The 18,618-nt window shown below is 38.0% G+C and overlaps 2 protein-coding genes and 1 pseudogene across 3 annotated transcripts in view; all 3 read left to right on the forward strand.

Moving 5' to 3' along the window:
* FHIP1B (FHF complex subunit HOOK interacting protein 1B) overlaps nt 1-18,618 on the forward strand; it is a 117,260-nt gene that overhangs the window by 82,489 nt on the left and 16,153 nt on the right. The window lies entirely within an intron of this gene.
* On the forward strand, nt 8,286-9,917 carry OR52B2 (olfactory receptor family 52 subfamily B member 2). The gene has a single exon (XM_025987207.2). The coding sequence runs from the start codon at nt 8,600-8,602 to the stop codon at nt 9,566-9,568; it is 969 nt and encodes a 322-aa protein (XP_025842992.1). The 5' UTR covers nt 8,286-8,599; the 3' UTR covers nt 9,569-9,917.
* Nucleotides 16,152-17,172, forward strand: LOC112910908 (olfactory receptor 52B2-like; annotated as a pseudogene).

The following is an 18,618-nucleotide window of genomic DNA, read 5'->3' on the forward strand; positions in this document are numbered from 1 at the left end:
TTAAAATTTAAATTCAATTAGCCAACATAAAGTACATACTTAGTTTCAGATGTAGTGTACAATGATTTATCAGTTGCATATAACACCCACATCACATGCCCTCCTTAATGCCCATTACCCAGTTACCCCCCGCCCACCTCCCCTCCAGTAATCCTCAGTTTGTTTCCTATAGTTAAGAGTTTCTCATGGTTTTTCTTCCTCTCTGATGACTTCTCATTCAGTTTTGCCTCCCTTACCCTATGATCCTCTGCACTGGTTCTTTTATCCCACATATGAGTGAAATAATATATGATAATTGTCTTCCTTCAATTGACTTATTTCATTCAGTCTAATACCCTTGAGTTCCATCTACATCGATGTAAATGGTAAGTATTCGTCCTTTCTGATGGCTGAGTAATATTCCATTATCTATATCTGTATCTATATCTATATCATCTATCTATATCTATCTCTGTATATCTCACATCTTCTTTATCCATCCATCTGTTGAAGGACATCTCGGCTCCTTCCACAGTTTGGCTATTGAGGACATTGCTCCTATGAACATTGAAGTGCAGGTGCTCCTTCATTTCACTACATCTATATCTTTGGGGTAAATACCCAGTAGTGCAATTGCTGGGTCATAGCATACCTCTATTTTTAACCTCTTGAGGAACCTCCATGCTGTTTTCCAGAGTATGGAATGTATCAGCTTGCATTCCTACCAAGAGTGTGAGAGTGTTCCCCTTCCTCCACATCCTCACCAACATTTGTTGTTTCCTGTCTTGTTAATTTTAGCCATTCTAACTGGTGTAAAGTGATATCTTATTGTGGTTTTGATTTGTATTTCCCTGATAACAAGTGATATTGAGCATTTTTTCATGTGTCTATTGGCCATTTGTATGTCTTCTTTGGAGAAATGTCTGTTCATGTCTTCTGCCCATTTCTTGATTGGATTATTTGTTTTTTTGGGTGTTGGGCTCGATAAGTTCTTTGTAGATCTTGGATACTAGCCCTTTATCTGATATGTCTTTTGGAAATATCTTCTCCCATTCCATAAGTTGCCTTTAAGTTTTGTTGACTGTTTCCTTTGTTGTGCAGAAGCTTTTAAGCTTTTTTAAAGTTCATTTTTGCTTTCGTTTCCTTTGCTTTTGGAGTCATGTCTTGCAAGAAGTTGCTGTGGCTGAGGTCAAAGAGGTTGCTGCCTGTGTTCTCCTCAAGGATTTTGATGGACTCCTGTCTCACATTTAAGTCTTTCATCCACTTTGAGCTTATCTTTGTGTATGGTGTAAGAGAATGGTCCCGTTTCATTTTTCTGCACGTGGCTGTCCAATTTTGTCAGTACCATTTATTAAAGAGACTTCCTTTTTCCATTGGTTATTCTTTCCTGCTGTTGAGGATTAGTTGACCACAGAGTTGAGGGTCGATTTCTGGGTTCTCTAGTTTGTTTTGTTGATCTACATGTCTGTTTTTGTGCCAATACCACACTGTCTTGATGCTCACAGCTTTGTAATATAGCTTGAAGTCTGGCATTGTGATGTCTCTCCAGCTTTGGTTTTCTTTATCAACATTCTTCTGGCTATTTGGAGTCTTTTCTGGTTCCATACAAATTTTAGGATTATTTGTTCCAGCTCTGTGAAAAATGTCAATGGTATTTTGATAAGGATTGCATTGAATGTGTAGACTGCTCTGGGTAGCATAGATGGTTTAACAATATTTGTTCTTCCATTCCATGAGCATGGAATGTTTTTTCATTTCTTTGTGTCCTTCTCAATTTCTTCTATAAGTTAGTCAGTAACTTTTATAAGTTACTTGTGGTAAATGTTTGATGACAGTTCATAGCGCAGTCGGAATCAGGCTGTATCAAGACAGAGTTTATCAATGGAAGCCACTCATGAAAATGCCTCAGATTTTGATCATACTTTTGGTGAAACAGGCAGAGTTAGTGGTGAAAGATTAATTCATGAGTTCCAGGGGTTCATTTGTTCAGATATTTCCTAAGTACCTGTGATGTGCCAGACTCTGTAGTTTTAAGAGTACAAATCCTTTACCTCTTTGGTTAGGTTTATTCCTAGGTTTCTAATGGTTTTTGGTGCAATTTTAAATGGGATCTTTGTTTCTGATGCTCAAAAAAATCCTTCTTTTTTTTAAAATCCTTCTTTTGACAAATTCAGACACACATGAAACTCACACATCTCCATATGTAGAATATTTTTACCAAAGAAACTCCCCCTGCTTCCTTCCACCCTGGAGGCAAGCACTCTGATTTATGTCACCACAGATTAATTGTCCGTTGTTGAAGTTCCTACAAATGGAATCATACAGTATGTAGCCTTTGTATCTAATTTTCATTCAACATAATGATCTTGAGTTTAAATTGTGTTGATGCATGTTTTAGTAATTTTTTCATTTTACTTACTGAACAGGATCCATTGTATAAATATATCACAATTTTTTAATCCATCCTTCTGTTGATAGGCATTTGAGTTGTTTCAATTTTTAGCTACTATGAATAAAGCTGCTGGGGATCCCTGGGTGGCTCAGCGTTGCCCAGGGTGTGATCCTGGAGTCCTGGGATCGAATCCCGTATCGGGCTCCCTGCACGGAGCCTGCCTCTCTCTCTGCCTGTGTCTCTACCTCTCTCTCTGTGTCTCTCATGAATAAATAAATAAAATCTTTAAAAAAAAAGAATAAAGCTGCTGTGAACACTTGTGTACAAGGTTTTGTGGGTTTACGATTTATTTCTCTTGGGTAAATACCTGAAAATGGGATTGTTCAGTTGATGTCATTTTCTTTTCTCCTTATTGGGTTCCTAGCAACTTTTTGCTCCAAAAGTTACATGATGAGTTGGGAAGAAGTACTCTCTTCCTAAAAATTTTAGAGTACTTTAATTAAGTGCTCACACAAAATAAATTTTGCTTTTATTGGATAAATATTTTAATCAATCTTTAATTTACTCTGTTTCTTTTTTCTTAAACTTACCATAAGTGATTGATCTTGCAAGGCTGCTTCCAGATTATTCCTCTTAGTTCTTTTTATCAGAGTTTCTAGACTGGGCTAAACACTTTGACATGCTCATCTGGGGGTGTTTGTCCTTTTTTCTTATCAGCTACTTGATCTCTCTAAACCTTTATCTTTTTATCTGCCAAATGGATATAATAATAGTCCTTATCTCATTGGATTGCTGTGAGAATTAAATGAGATAATTTATGTTTAGCTCTAACACAGTGACAAGGATGTAATAAGGACTCATTAGATGTTAACTGTCATTATGTTATTATTTTATCACTGGGATTTCTGTCACTGCTCTTATGCTGTGTCTTCATATACTTTCTGTGCATTTTGTCTGGAGTTACTAATTTTCCCTAGAGTTAGTGCTCCCTGTTGGCATTAGGGGAAGAGTTTTCTTTTCTCCTTTGGTTCATTGGCTCCATGCTTAATGATCCCAGGGGTGACTCTGACACCTGCCTCCAGAAGAAGAAAGCCTGTGTCTTCTTAGTCTAAATATAAGCACCCTGAACAGAGCAGGAATAGTGATATCCCCTCATGCCAACATGATTAATCTCCAGCTTTCTCTTTTCTTCTCATTCCTCTTCTTTCAGAACAAGCAATGCTTTGAGCTTTGCTCTACCACCTTCTCAGTCCTTCAGCTGATACTATGATTTGGTGGTGAGTTTAAGAGCATTGAAGGTGGCAGGGGAGGGGTGGACAGAAGTGTGAGTGTGAGCATGTGTGTATTTAGGAGTATCTGTGAAGGCCAGAGACTAGAGCTGAGAGAGAGGAAGTAGAGATGTGGGAATGAGACAAAGGATGAGAAAGGGAATGCAGCATGGCAGAGTACAGGGTGAGGAAGGTGGGCACAGGGGGAGATGTCAGTTGGACCAGGAGGTGGCACTAGTTAGGAAGGGTAATGCAGAATGGGGGAGGAAAAGCACTGGGGAATGTGAAGGAAGAGACTTTTCTTGATTAAAAAAAAAAATAAGAAAAATTAAAGTGGCTTCACACCCAATTTGGGCTTGAACTCACAGCCCTGAGGTCAGGTCATATGTTCTACCCACTGAGCCAGCCGGATACCCGTGGTAAATGTTTGATGGTACTTCACAGAGCAGTCAGCATCAGGCCGTATCAAGACAGAGTTTATCAATGGAAGCTATTCATGAAAATGCCTCAGATTTTGATCAATACTTCTGGTGAAACAAAGTTAGTGTTTAAAGATTAATTCACCAGTTCCAGGGTTCATTTGTTCAGATATTTCCTAAGTACTTATGATGTGCCAGACTCTGTGCTTAGTCCTGTGAACTCCCAGTCCCAAAGTGAGGAGGACTCTTGAGGAAACTTTTCTTGGTAATTTGGGTGTCAGGTGTGTATAAGCCAGGAAAGTCCTACTTATTTTGTCTCCCATCCTGTACTTTGTAGAATAGGTATAGAGATTGAAACAAGAGATTGTGCCTTGGAGCAGTGTTCTCCATATTTTCGCCATCACAACATAAGAATATGGCGGATGATATTTACACATGTTACACCACTATATGTTTACACAGATTTTTTTTTTTTTTTTTTACAAAATCTTTAAAATGCTCATTTGAAGTGAAACAATGGGTAGGTGGAAATTTTCCTTGATATGTTTATTAAAAAACACAAGTCACTATGTCAGTGAATTAAGGGTATATCAGTACCTCTGCAGTATAGCTAACACTGGCTTTAGATTATGAAAACATTTTACATTCTGGGTTTAGGTGGATGTGAGCAGGAGTGAGGTTATTAGAGAGATAAATTTGCATTTATTCCAATTTATTGAAAAGATAAACATTCACAAGTTTTTGTACCTTATGTATTGAAAGGAATTTCTTGTGACAGATCTCATAACTAATCTTTCCAATATATTGTGGTGCAAACAGAGGCCACCCTTGTAATGTGGAGCCAGGGGCAGGCTGTTTTATTCATTAGGGACATGACTTCAGTGTGTAGAGCCTGTACCTTTTAAAAAACCCAAGAATGGTGAAAAACATTTGAGATCTGAAGCATATGTACAAAGAAAATGGCAAAATAAATTACTATTTGTTTAAATAAATATCTACATAATACAACTAGGCAGAAAAGTAATGGACTCAACTTCTATATAGTTGTCTAACAATTATCCCTAATGAAGTTTGTGAGTGCATTTTAATGTTCTTGTGTCAGGAGAGTCTTCCAAAATTAAGACTGCATGAAGATATAAAAGGCTTTTACATAACCCCCTAAAGAGAGAAGGGGCATAACCAAAAAATAGAATTGGTTGGGACTCTCAGGAAGAAAGGAAGATACCAGGAGGAAAGGAGACAGCAAAATCTGCTCAGGGGTTACAGGGAAGAAATGGCTTCATTTCTCCTTAGCCTGGACTGAATGCTCACTGATGCTCACTCCTGGCTCTCCTTGGTTCTAGAGCTGAAACTCCAACTCCCATCACTCTGCCCTGCCCCCAGCATTCTATAAATGAAGGAGACAGTCTCTGTTTCTGCTTAGATATATGGGTGTTTTTCAAAGCACTTAAGGGAAACCTGCCAGCTAGTTATGACCCAACCGAACTCTCAGTGGTGGACCTGCTTGGTGTACCACCCAACCCTCGGGTCTTGGTTCTGAGACACTGGGTCTTTTTGAGAGATCTGTTCTGAGGCTGTTTTTCTCTCCTTGGGCACTTTTTTCCTTTGACTCTTCTTTATCCTTGGAAAGGAATTTCCTTTGGTCATATTTAGGTGAAGAATAAGATTTTAATGTTGTTGAATATTCATTGAAGTGTTTTGCCTTTTGAAAAAATAAAAGGGATGATAGCCAAAGAGATTTATAGATAATAATAACTTTTGGAACACTTTATCTGAACTAACTCATTTAATCTTACTGATTACCACATGCAGTTCATTGTCACCCACATGTTACAAATGAAAAAACAGGGAGTAAAGTAACTGCCCAAGATCATACAGCTAGTCAGGAAAGAACTGGAATATTAGCCCAGGAAGTCTGGCTCCAGAACTTGGTGTCCTCACTTACTATACCTGCTCCTTCCCATTCAGTATGGCTCCCTGCCCCTTTTCCACCATTATGGATCTTTTTGTCTTGCTCATGTAGATATTCTCTGAGGGTTCTGGGAAGTACTTTCTATGAGACTTTGGATGTGCTTCTTGGTGCCTGTGACTTTCCTCTTTTCTCATCCCTCTTCCTAAATGAGCCAACAACCCTCCTGCTGAAAACTCTTAGCAGGGCTGGGATGGGGCCCTCAGAAGCCATTGAATGAAATGAAAGTCCTTATTCATGCACAGCAACCTCCTTTCTGGAAGCTCAATAACAGTCATTCAGGCATTGCTGCCCTTCTTTCCATCCTGCCTTTGCTGTCTCACTGTTGAGGTTTTAAAATATCATTAGCATGATAGCAGAGTGCTAGAGTTATTTTTATGAGGACTTATATCAGGTATCTTTTATTGAGAAGGGATATATTAACAGCTAATGGGGTTGGGAGAAGTGATAAGGAAATTTTTCAGTAAATTTTTTTCTAAGGAAAAAGAATTTGTTTTCTGGTGGGAATTTTGTTTATATAAATTTGGGGCCAATGCTTTAGGATAGAGGCAGAGCAATGCTACCAGTGATCCTTCTCTGTGTTTATTTCAGCAAAGTTCAGCCTCTCCTCTAAATAGAAGTTGAGTGAATATTTAAAATATACTGGCTTAAAAAAGTAAAATATACTGGCTTGAAAGATGTCATATTATTAACTTACCTGGGGACCATACTTCCCTGAACCTGGCCCTGTTTCCTTTTCTGTACCCACTTATAGTCCATCCCTCCCTCCACACAGCCCATCACACTCTGAGCAAGTATATCTGCATGGGGGCAGGGGAGACAGACATAAATAGGGGCTTTCATTCCTTTTTTTAAAGATTTTATTTATTCATTCATGAGAGAATAACAGAGAGAGAGAGGGCCAGAGACATAGGCAGAGGGAGAAGCAGGCTCCATGCAGGGATCCCGATGTGGGCCTCGATCCCAGCATTCCAGGATCATGCCCTGAGCCAAAGGCAGATGCTCAACCACTGAGCCACCCAGGCATCCTGGGGCTTTCATTCCTTTGGATGCCTTCCTCCCTGGGGCCCTCTGATTATCAGTAGACCCATCTAGTATTTATTTGATAACTTTATACTCCTGATTCTCTCCTTATTTTCTCTATGGTCCCTTTTCTCCATGTCCAGTCCAGAGTTTTAATCTTCCCTTGTTCTAATAGCTAACAGTTGGTCCAGAGCTTCAGCAGCAGGAAACCAATCTTACCTGAAAGTTCGGAAAAGCTAAGGAGAGAGAGCTTTATGCTTAACTCTTCTTAGCAGAAGGGAGACTTGAATATTTTTGAGGGTAAGAAACAAGTTGGGCAGGAGGAAGGCTATATTAATGGATCTATAGGGAAGTGTACTGATTCTTGTACCCAGAATAGTTTTCCTGGGGAGGGGCTCTGAAGGATAAAAAGATCTAGACTAAACACACCTTTATGGAACCGTTTGTGGAGGGGCATGAGAAGTCACAAGGAGCAGGCAATGAATATGGTCTCTCTCAATTTCATTGGTTGCTCTATTCTTTGCTGCTTTTAGGGAAGATCTGAATTTGGGCCAGACTGGAGAAATACATACCTTAGGCTCCTTCTGGATATCCACCTGGTATTCCATTTTCAAGAACAGGAAGCCACAAGTACCAATATACTAGGTTAGTATCATGTGAAACGGTCAAAGTAATAGCCAGATAAATTTAACATGATTAAATAATCAAGTTACAATATAGTTTAGCTAATAGATCTTCAGAAAGGAGATACATTGTTATAAACATAGGCCACTGCAAAGTGGTATATTTTAAGGAGGTTTTTTTTCTTTTACTTTAAATATCTTATAATTTTATTATTTTTTGCATATATTTTTATTGGAGTTCGATTTGCCAACATATAGCATTACACCCAGTGCTCATCCTGTCAAGTGCTCCCCTCAGTGTCCATCATGCAGTCACTCCAACCCCCCGCCCACTTCCCCTTCCACCACCCCTTGTTCGTTTCCCAGAGTTAGGAGTCTCTCATGTTCTGTCACCCTCACTGATATTTCCCACTCATTTTCTCTCTTTCCCCTTTATTCCCTTTCACTATTTTTTATAATCCCCAAATGAATATAAGAAAGTATTTTAAGGTTAAAATTTGAGTAAGTAGAAGTGGAAGAGAAGGGGAAATTCAAGTAAATAGAGAAGGAGCAAGATCTTGGGGGAGGGAAAAGTATAAAACAATCAAGGGAGCATATGTCATTTGGGTGGAAATGGTGGAATGAGACCAGAAAAGTCTAGTGGGGCCAAACTTTGGAAGTAGAGTAGCTAGAGGCAGGGTGAAGCCTCTGTTAGTTCTTGAAGAATGATTGGCACAGAAGCTCTACATGGTAATGAGGCACCATGGGTCAGAAGTCATTCCTATGCCCAACTGAGCATTCTCTGGGAGAACTTGCCTGGAGAGTCCCACAGTTTAGAGATCGTATCTTTTATGATCTCTGCATACACTCAGAGGTCTTTTCTGTTTCTGTCACTTTCAGCAGACTCTTCAGCTTCTGAGTCATTATAAAGAACCCTAAAGTGCATCATGACTCACACCAACTTTACCATCTTCCACCCTGCAGTTTTTGTCTTACTGGGCATCCCTGGGTGGGAGGCTTACCACATTTGGCTATCAGTACCCCTCTGCCTCATGTATATCACTGCTGTCCTGGGGAACACCATCCTGATAGTGGTCATCATCACAGATCGTAATCTTCATGAGCCCATGTACTTCTTCCTCTCTATGCTGGCCATCACGGACATCCTGCTGTCTACCACTACTGTACCCAAAGCTCTAGCCATCTTTTGGCTCCATGCCCATGATATTGCTTTTGATGCTTGTGTCACCCAAGTTTTCTTTGTCCATGTGATGTTTGTAGGGGAGTCAGCCATCCTATTAGCTATGGCCTTTGACCGCTTTGTGGCCATCTGTGCTCCCTTGCATTATACAACAGTGCTAACATGGCAAGTTGTGGGAAGGATTGCTCTGGCCATTGTCACCCGAAGCTTTTGCATCATCTTCCCAGTGATCTTCTTGTTGAAGCGGCTGCCCTTCTGCCGGACCAACATCGTCCCCCATTCCTATTGTGAGCATATTGGAGTGGCCCGGTTGGCCTGTGCTGACATCACCATTAACATCTGGTATGGCTTCTCAGTGCCCATTGTCATGGTCATCTTGGATGTGATCCTCATTGCTGTGTCTTACTCACTGATCCTCCGAGCAGTGTTTCGTTTGCCCTCCCAGGATGCCCGGCACAAGGCCCTCAGCACTTGTGGCTCCCACCTCTGTGTCATCCTCATGTTTTATGTTCCATCCTTCTTTACGCTATTGACCCACCGCTTTGGACGTAACATTCCTCGACATGTCCATATCCTGCTGGCCAATCTTTATGTGGTGGTACCACCCATGCTCAACCCCATCGTCTATGGTGTGAAGACTAAGCAGATCCGGGAGGGTGTAGCCCACCGGTTTCTTGACATCAAGACTTGGTGCTGTGCTTCCCCTCTGGGCTAATGGCTCTCCACGAATCTGCACTCCAAGCTTTATCAAGGAAACAAGGCATGGAATATAGAAATTTTTTTGGACAGAGAGGGCTTTTTAGTTCTCTTCCTTTTTCTTTTCCTTCTTTGTTGTCATCCTCCTCCAACTTTTCTTTTTTTCCTCTTCTGACTCTACATCTTTGCCTCCTTCTCCTGTTTGTTTGTTTTCTGTATCTTCTTTTCTCATATCCCTCCTCTGTAACCCAGAAATAATAACTAAGTATACATGCCTCTGATGTGAATATTGATACCTTCAGTAGACCAGACGTACTCCAGAAACACAGAGAACTAAACACACCAGAAAGCGGGTTATAAACACAAGGATGAGAATAATTTTATATTTAACATTTGAAGGTGTTCCAGTTATTTTAAAAAAATCTTTAAATGTGCATTGATTCTTTGTACAGACTCAAGTAGCTCTCTCCTCACTTTTACAATGGCAAGTGTTTTTGAAAAACAGTCATGCATGTCCTTCAGCCCTCTGAAAAACTGTTCATTCTTCAAATTTTAAATTAAGAACTAGCTTCCCTGAAAACTCTTTTTGTGATTTTTCCAAGCAATCCAAGGTTAGTATCTTTGTATACTGATTGCACCTTATACAAATCCCAAAATGTATATAGTGAATTATAATGAGTTGTTTATTTGTACCCCTAGTTGACTATTAACTCCTTGAAATCAGAAGAGTGAGTATCCTTCATATTTGTACTTCAGTGCATTATGAAATGCCTGGCACATGATAAATTTTGAAAAAATGAATGAGAGCACAATTACCTCCTGATGTTAGAACATGCATTTCTATTATGCACTCAAATGATCAGCTGAATTAGTCCACAAACCAGTGGTGAGTAAATCAGTTCCTCACAAAGGCAGTTGGTGTCAGGGAGGCAAATAAGCTGCGGGTTGCAGAGCGTCTTACTTCTTACACCTTTGTTGTAACACAGAGACCAGGGAATAGACTAGGGTAAGAGGAAACAGGGCACTTTTGATTTTATTTTCTAAACTGGTCTCTGACCCTTCTCAGTATTAGGAATTATAGCACATTATTCCTGGCCAGTTTAGCAACATTAAAGTAATAATCTCTTGGAGTTTAGTCTTGCCTGTCATTCTTTCATGCTTTTTCAGAAGAGAGTATATATACTCATTTCTTCAACTACCATTGACACAAATGAGTTCAACATCCCTCTCTTCATCCTAGAACTCTTTTTTGATAAATATATCAATATATCTATCAACTGGATATCTCCTCCAGGAAATGGAGCTCCCATTGAGGCTAGCTTTTCTTCCTGTTCAATTCCTTTTCTTAGGAACTAGATTATGCTGATTCCATCAACATCGCTGAGCTGGAAACCCTGGGGAGTTACTCAACCTCTTCCTCTCTGTCCTGTTTCTCAAGAAGTTAATGATTGTTACCAATATTGATTATTATACCACTAAATAGTTATGTGGATAATATTTGGAATCTTGTCAGGATTAAAGTCATGTCCCTATTATTTTCTAGCTGTGTGAATGTGTGAAACATATTTAATATTTTTAGTTCTCATTTCTTCCATCTGTCATGGGGATAGCAATAATACCTCATAGGGTTGAAATGAAATAAACCACATAGCTAGTACTTAATCCTTGGCTCATAGTAAGTATCTGAGAAATATTTCATTAATGCTAAGGTCTTAGTATTGTTAGTTTTCTTTTTCACATTGCTTCTACCAATTACTTATGTCTGTTATCATCTTTCACCTCATTTTCACATCATTTACACTGTAACCTATAAATTATATAGGTATATTATATAGGTAAATTATAAATTGACTTGAAGTTAAACATTTGAAAAGGCAGAGCTTCTGTCAAATACTTTCAAGCAGTCTTCATTATTTACAGAAATGTTTTCCATAGAATATTCTGCAGAAATAGCAGATATCATAATAGATGCTTTATAAAAAAGTTCCATGGTCAAATAAGTGAAATGTACTGACACTCCGTGGGTTATTCACATGGCTGTCCAAGGGAAAGCTAGAGTTTGCATCATATCCCACAGTAATGTGAACATAGATATTTGTGTCCATATCTTTGTCATTTTTCATTTTTCTGATAGCCCATCAATTTACACCTCTAAAATAACGTAGTGTTCCATTAACCACAGTTTAGAAATCATAGAACTACAAGGTAATTTCTAAGCCAAGCATTAACTTAAAGTAAGTAGTCCTAAATTACCTTTCCATTTCTATCTCAAAACATACCACTATATAGTAATGCATTAGTATATAATAATATTAATAATTATAATTAAGACAATAGCTAATATTTATTAAGGGATTAATCAATGCTGGGAGCCATGTTAAATGCTTTGACGTTTTAACTTATTTAATACCTACATAGCCTTATGAGATAGTATCTTTGCTATCAGTTATATACACAGGGGCACCCAAGTGTCAGAGAGGATGAATAATGAGGGGGCTGCGCAGCTCTGCACGTGGGTGGGAAGCATGCCTGCATCCGCGAGCAAAGGAAACTAGCTCCTCGGGGCTCATCGAAGTATAAAAGTTTATAATTTTACAGCAGTTGAAATACTGACATCAATATTAAAATAAAAGCAAGTTTTACATAACAAAACTTTTCAGCTTTGTCAGCTGAGAAATGGTAGAGTATTGATGTCAATTCCCTTTAGAAGTCTTTGCCAATCCCCCCAAGTCAGAGGTGATTACTTTGTCCTTTGGCTTTCATAGCAATAACATTTATGTTTCAGCTGAATATTAATTATTCCATGAAACCATCAAAGCTTGTGTTCTGTGAGGGCAAAAAATAAGTCTTACCCATCATCAGAGTTCCAACATCTAGCACAGGATTAATTATGCATATTTATGGATTGATTAATATTAAATGTTATAAAGTGGTTGACTTCTGGACCCTTCACTGTTAAATATTATCTAATTTATGACTGAAAATCATTTGAACACACATGCATGCACACACACACACACACCCCACTTAGTTCCTTCTGATTTATTTCTACATCTTCACAGGTTTGTATGTACATTGAGGTCTAGCTGGTATAGGCAGGGTTTCAACGTTCTATGTATTGACTAGTAGCAACTCAAATCCACTCTGCCCATATTTTCGCCAGAGACATGGGGTCTTTAACAGATGCAGTATGTATAGACTGCTATAGGTAGGGCATAGTTAGATTGCCCACTCTCTCTGGTTCCTGAGTGAGTGATCTCTGGAGATTGGTCCTGCTGGGGTCTGCTTCTGTCTGATTAAAGCAGATGCTCCCTAAAGAGTGGAATAGAAGCTCTCTCCTTGCAGAGATTCCTGTGGATGAGGTTCAAATACTGTCCTAATACCTAATACACCTAATATACAAATACTGTCCAGAGTCTATCTGTCAGCTTCTTTCATATGTTGAGGAAGAACTTTCTCTTGAACTGGGGCAAGTTTCTAGGAAGGGGATAAATATTTCATTCCTAGGAATTGTAGGTTTTTCTGGAATAAACTTTTTCTGAATAAACTGATTCAGATCAGATCTTGATTCCTCTGGATAATGTAGTGTAAGTACATACATCTTGACATCTTGAACTGCTACATATGTTTTTTACTATGCAGGATTGGGGGTATAACAAATATTTTTTCCAGAATTAACAGTGGTTTAAAAAAATATTGAATACTGGGGGCTCTTGGATGGTTCAGTTGGTTAAGTGTCTGGCACTTGGGGTTTTGGCCCAGGTCATCTCATAGTTCTTGAGATCAAGCTCCATGTTAAGCTCCACACTCAGTGGGGAGTCTGCTTGAGGATTCTCTTCTTCTGCCCTTCCCCTGACTCACATGGGCACGTGCACACACACACACACACACATTGTCAAAGAAAGAAATAAATCTTTAAAAAAATTATAAAAATGGAACACTGTTGAAAAAAATGAACACAATTAAAAAGTAAGTATACTAAAACTCACAACATTAAGTTTAAATATACTATTTATATAAAATTAGAATTTATTATAATTTTAGTGGCTTTAATGGGAGAAACTCATAAATAATTGTCTGAAAATAAAATTAGGGAAAGAATTAACCATTAAAAGCACATAAAAGAGGATCCCTGGCTGGCTTAGTGGTTTGGCGCCTGCCTTTGGCCCAGGGCGCGATCCTGGAGTCCCGGGATCGAGTCCCGGGATCGAGTCCCGTGTCGGGCTCCCGGCATAGAGCCTGCTTCTCCCTCCTCCTGTGTCTCTGCCTCTTTCTCTCTCTCTCTGTGTCTATCATAAATAAAAATAAATAAATAAATCTTTAAAAAAAAGCACGTAAAAACATATATATAAGTGTTCCCATTTTCCCTTTTACTTTGGGCTCTGATATGGCTAAGTACAGCATGGTTAATCTTATCTTTATTTAAAATTTTGTTATCTTCCTCATCATGGATATTTTGCATCAATTTTGATTTGAAAATTGTATTAAAATATTACTTATCCTATTTACTGATTTTTTGCACACTTACATTTCGTATGGAGGTAAGTTCTCATTCATCTCACCTTAGTCTTGGCCTTAGGAGACTCAACACCTGGAGGCAGATCTGAGTCAGAAAAAAATATGGCCCTTGCTTGAATTTGTTTATAAACTTGATAGAAACATACCTTTCAGTTTCAGAAGAAAGACATTTCCTTCTGTTTTCATGTCAAAGTGAGATTGGATTTTTCTGTACTTGTAAAGTGCTATAACTGATACAAGAAAGAAGAAAAGAATTATTGTATTCATTTTAATTTTCAATTTGCTTTTTCACTTAATTGTATGCCTTGGCTGATACTTTTTTTGTTAAAAATGGAAACAAAACATATTATTGTACTGTATATGCCATAATTTATTTTTCCTCTATTAACATATAGATGTTGTCATAATTTCTTTTATTAAGCAACAGTTTAACAATGAATATCCTTGTAGAAATATCTATATGTTCTCATGCTGTGTCACCAGCACTGGAGGCTAATTTTTTCCTTATGTTTTCCAATTTAATAGTAAAATTATGATACTTCAAAATGACAGATTTTTGTTTCTTTAAATTTTGAGTATCTATTCATGTGTATAATGGCCATTTTTCTTGTGTGAATTGCCTATTTTGATTCTTTGCATATTTTTTGTTTTTTGCTCATTCATTTATACTAACTTTTAATAAGGATATTAGTCTTTTGTCTATTATGTTTTATAACTTTTCTATTAGAACTTTTATTTGTTCTCCTAGAATTTATTCTTGTCTACATTTTTGCATAGTTATATCATTCAATTATTATTGTCCATGAAATACCATGTTCTTAACTTAAATCTTTCCAAACTTAAAAATTTTCTTTTGTTTTCCCCTAAGACCTTCACCTTAATTTTTAATATTTTTTGGTTTTATTTTAAAAATATACATATTTAAAAATATATATACATCTTTAATTTATCTAAGATTTCTCTTTGTTTAGTGAGTAAGGTGGGAACTAGCTTTATTCTTTTACAAAAATATCATTGCTCAATATCCCAATGACATTAATTGGCCAGGCCTTCCTTTACTCACTAAATTGAAATGGTATTTTATTACATTTAAAATTTCAAATATATTAGTTTCTGGGCTCTCTATGTAGTTGTATTGATCTGCTGACTATTAATAACTGGCATTTATGTAGCATTTTTTATTCTAGGCATTATAGTAGGCAGTTTAAAGAAAGTATTTGGTTTAATCCTTGCAAGGTAAATATGAATAGTTCATTTTCACAGGTTAGGCTAAATTTCTGAAGTGTAAAAAACTTACCTTTTGTCAATATCAGAAAGTTGGAAGCCCAGAATTTCAATCTGGAGAAGACTTCTCAGATGATAAATATTTAAGCTGTGAATTGGGAGCTCAGGCGTTTAACAAACATCAAAGGTAGAAAAGTATGTTACAGCTTAAGAGAAAAGCTTGAGAAAAATCATGAAAGGTGGAAAACTCAGATTTTATGTGGAGAATAGATCATGATCTATTTAACTTTCATGTAATTTAATATCAGAATGCCTAAATGGAACTAAAGCTAGAGAAGAGAGTATCAGGAGGATTGTGAAGCTTTGTATGCTTGAGAAGTTTGGGCTTTATCTTGTGATGAATAAATCATTATATACAGATTATAAGAGGAAATCTGATAAGATTTCAGTTTGTTTTGTGCATAGCAGCCAGGCTGTAACATAGCTAGCTCATGGACATGGAGGGGTTGAGGATGGGAAACTGGGAGATAGAGAACTCAGTTATTTAAGATGCTGTTGCACCAGAACAAGTGAAGGATGCTTAAAGCCAGAGATGGAGCATGTAAGTGAGAATGAGGAGCTATGTATGGCTTCTAGACATTGCTGAGGTGTGAGCAGGAACTTTTATTTATATTTGTGTTTATAATGATAATGTAGGAAATAAAAGCATAGCATTATATACTCTAAGTCAAGGCATTAGTGATTGATTTAATTATCTAATGTCCAACTTTTAGTGAAAGTTATTGTTGGTTCTGCCCACTGATTCTTCCTTTCTGTAGTCTTCATAGAGAGACTCCTAAAGTAGGTATGTTTGGTGCTAACTTCACACCTTCCACCCCACTGTGTTCATCCTACTTGGCATCCCGGGACTGGAGAACTACCACGCCTGGTTTTCTATCCCCTTCTGCCACAGTCCATCACTGCAGTATTGGGAAATGAAGCCCTCATCCTTGTATTCAGTGAATGCACCCTCCATGAACCCATGTATGTTTTCCTATCCATGTTGGCTGGCACTAATATCCTGCTGTCCACCACCACTGTTCCCAAGGCCCTGGCTATCTTTTGGTTTCATGCTGGGGAGATTGCCTTTGATGCCTGCATCACTCAGGTGTTTTTCATACATGTTGCCTTTGTGGCTGAGTCAGGTATCCTGATGGCCATGGCATTTGACCACTATGTGGCCATTTGTACTCCCTTGAGATACATAGCCATCTTAATTCCTATGGCAATTGGAAAAATGACTCTGGCAATCTGGGAATGAAGCACTGGGACATATTCTTGATCATATTCCAGTTGAAGAGACTGCCATACTGTCAAATAAATATCATCCCCCACTTATAATGTGAGCATATTGGGGTGGCCAGATTGGCCTGTGCTGACATCACTGTCAATATCTTGTATGGCTTCTCAGTGCCAATGGCATCAGTTTTGGTAGATATTGCACTCATCGGTATTTTCTACACTTTGATTCTCTGAGCTGTGTTTAGACTTCCTTCCCAGGATTCCCGGCACAAAGCTCTCAATACCTGTGGTTCCCACATTGAAATCATTCTCCTCTTTTTCATCCCATCCTTTTTTACTTTCTTGACCCATTGATTTGGCAAGAATATCCCCCACCATATCCACATCCTTCTGGCAAATCTCTAAGCATTAATTTGCCCCATGCTTAATCCCATCATCTATGGAGCAAAAACCAAGCAAATCAGGGACAGTATGGCTCATGTTATCTGTTGTGGGGAAGTCTTGAGAAAGTTTATGTTTCTTTCACAGTTTTCTCTTACTAGCAGGAGAAAAAAAGAACTTATTGACCAAGACCCCAATTTTAGTACTTTAGTGTTTTGAAGCAGAAAGGCTGCAAATAGGCTTTAGAATAAAATATACTTGGAGTCAAATCCTAACTCCCTTACTTCCTGATTTTTGACCATAGTTAGATTCCCACCTTTTGGAAACTTAGTCCTAACCTATAAAGGAGAACCAATTGTACCTATGCTGTAAGGGTTTTGTAAAGATTAAAATCTGGAAACTACTTGGTACATTGCTCAGCACTTAGGGGGTGCTCAATATTAGCTCTCATTCTAACTTGAAGTTTGTTACCCAAGCAAGATGCTTTAGATTTGATGTATGTGAGATTTCCGATATTTTCAGAGGCTGTTCTGCCTTCTGCTTACCATCTAAGACTGTGTGATAGCCATCATCATCATCTCCAACATAATTGCCATCATAACCACAAATGCTGTATAAATCAATTTAGGTAAAAGGCATTAAAAATGCTTTTTTTTTTTTTTTAAAAAAAAGTAAGCTGTTGAAAAAGATTAAGGATTGAAATCATTGAAAAATGATTACATTTTATATGCAAGGAACTATCACTATTATTATATTAAATAAATTTCTTGGGCAGCCCTGGTGGCTTAGCAGTTTAGCACCACCTTCAGCCCAGGGCATGATCCTGGAGACTCAGGATCGAGTCCCACATCAGGCTCCCTGCACAGAGCCTGCTTCTCCCTCTGCCTGTGTCTCTGCCAATCTCTTTCTCTCTCTCTCTCTGTCTCTCTCTGTCTTTCATGAATGAATAAAATCTTAAAAAACAAAAAACTAGCTTTAAAAAATAAATTTTTTAACTTTTGCAGAAAATGGTTGAGTGACATAGACATAGGCATTGCCCTCAGAGTTAGTTGTCTGAGTTGGATGCATGAACCAAGAACAAGTTATGAGTCCACAGTGATAATAGAGAATATGGTACAGCACACAAATACTCAGATGTTAAAAAGAGGAAATAAGGTAATATCCTGTGATTCTGTGTCTTTTTCTATATCCATACTCTCTCCCCTAATCAGAGACAGTTGTATGGCTTTAAATTCCATTTCTAAATTAGAATGACCTCCAAATTGGTATCTCCAGCCTTGAATTTTTCTTTAAAATCATATATTCAACTGTTTCTTGACATCTCTAGTTATATGTCTTATGGCATCTCAAAATAAACATGTCTGTATTAGGATAGTTTAAGCTATACTTTATTTCAGTGAATTGATAAAGTTCATTTCTCTCTCATTTACAGTATAGTGTATATCAACAGAATCTATTCTCCATTAAGTAACCAGAAATTTTGGATCCCTCTGTCTTGTGAAGTGTCGTCGTATGCAACATGCGTTTCTCTAAGTTGTGAAAGCAGGGAAGAGAAATTATTTCCTTTTTGGTCTTTTTAAAAAAATATTTTATTTATTTATTCATGAGAGAGAGAGAGAGAGAGAGAGGCAGAGTCACAGGCAGAGGGAGAAGCAGGCTCCACTC

Source organism: Vulpes vulpes, chromosome 11 (assembly GCF_048418805.1).
Source record: "Vulpes vulpes isolate BD-2025 chromosome 11, VulVul3, whole genome shotgun sequence".
NCBI lineage: Eukaryota > Metazoa > Chordata > Mammalia > Carnivora > Canidae > Vulpes > Vulpes vulpes.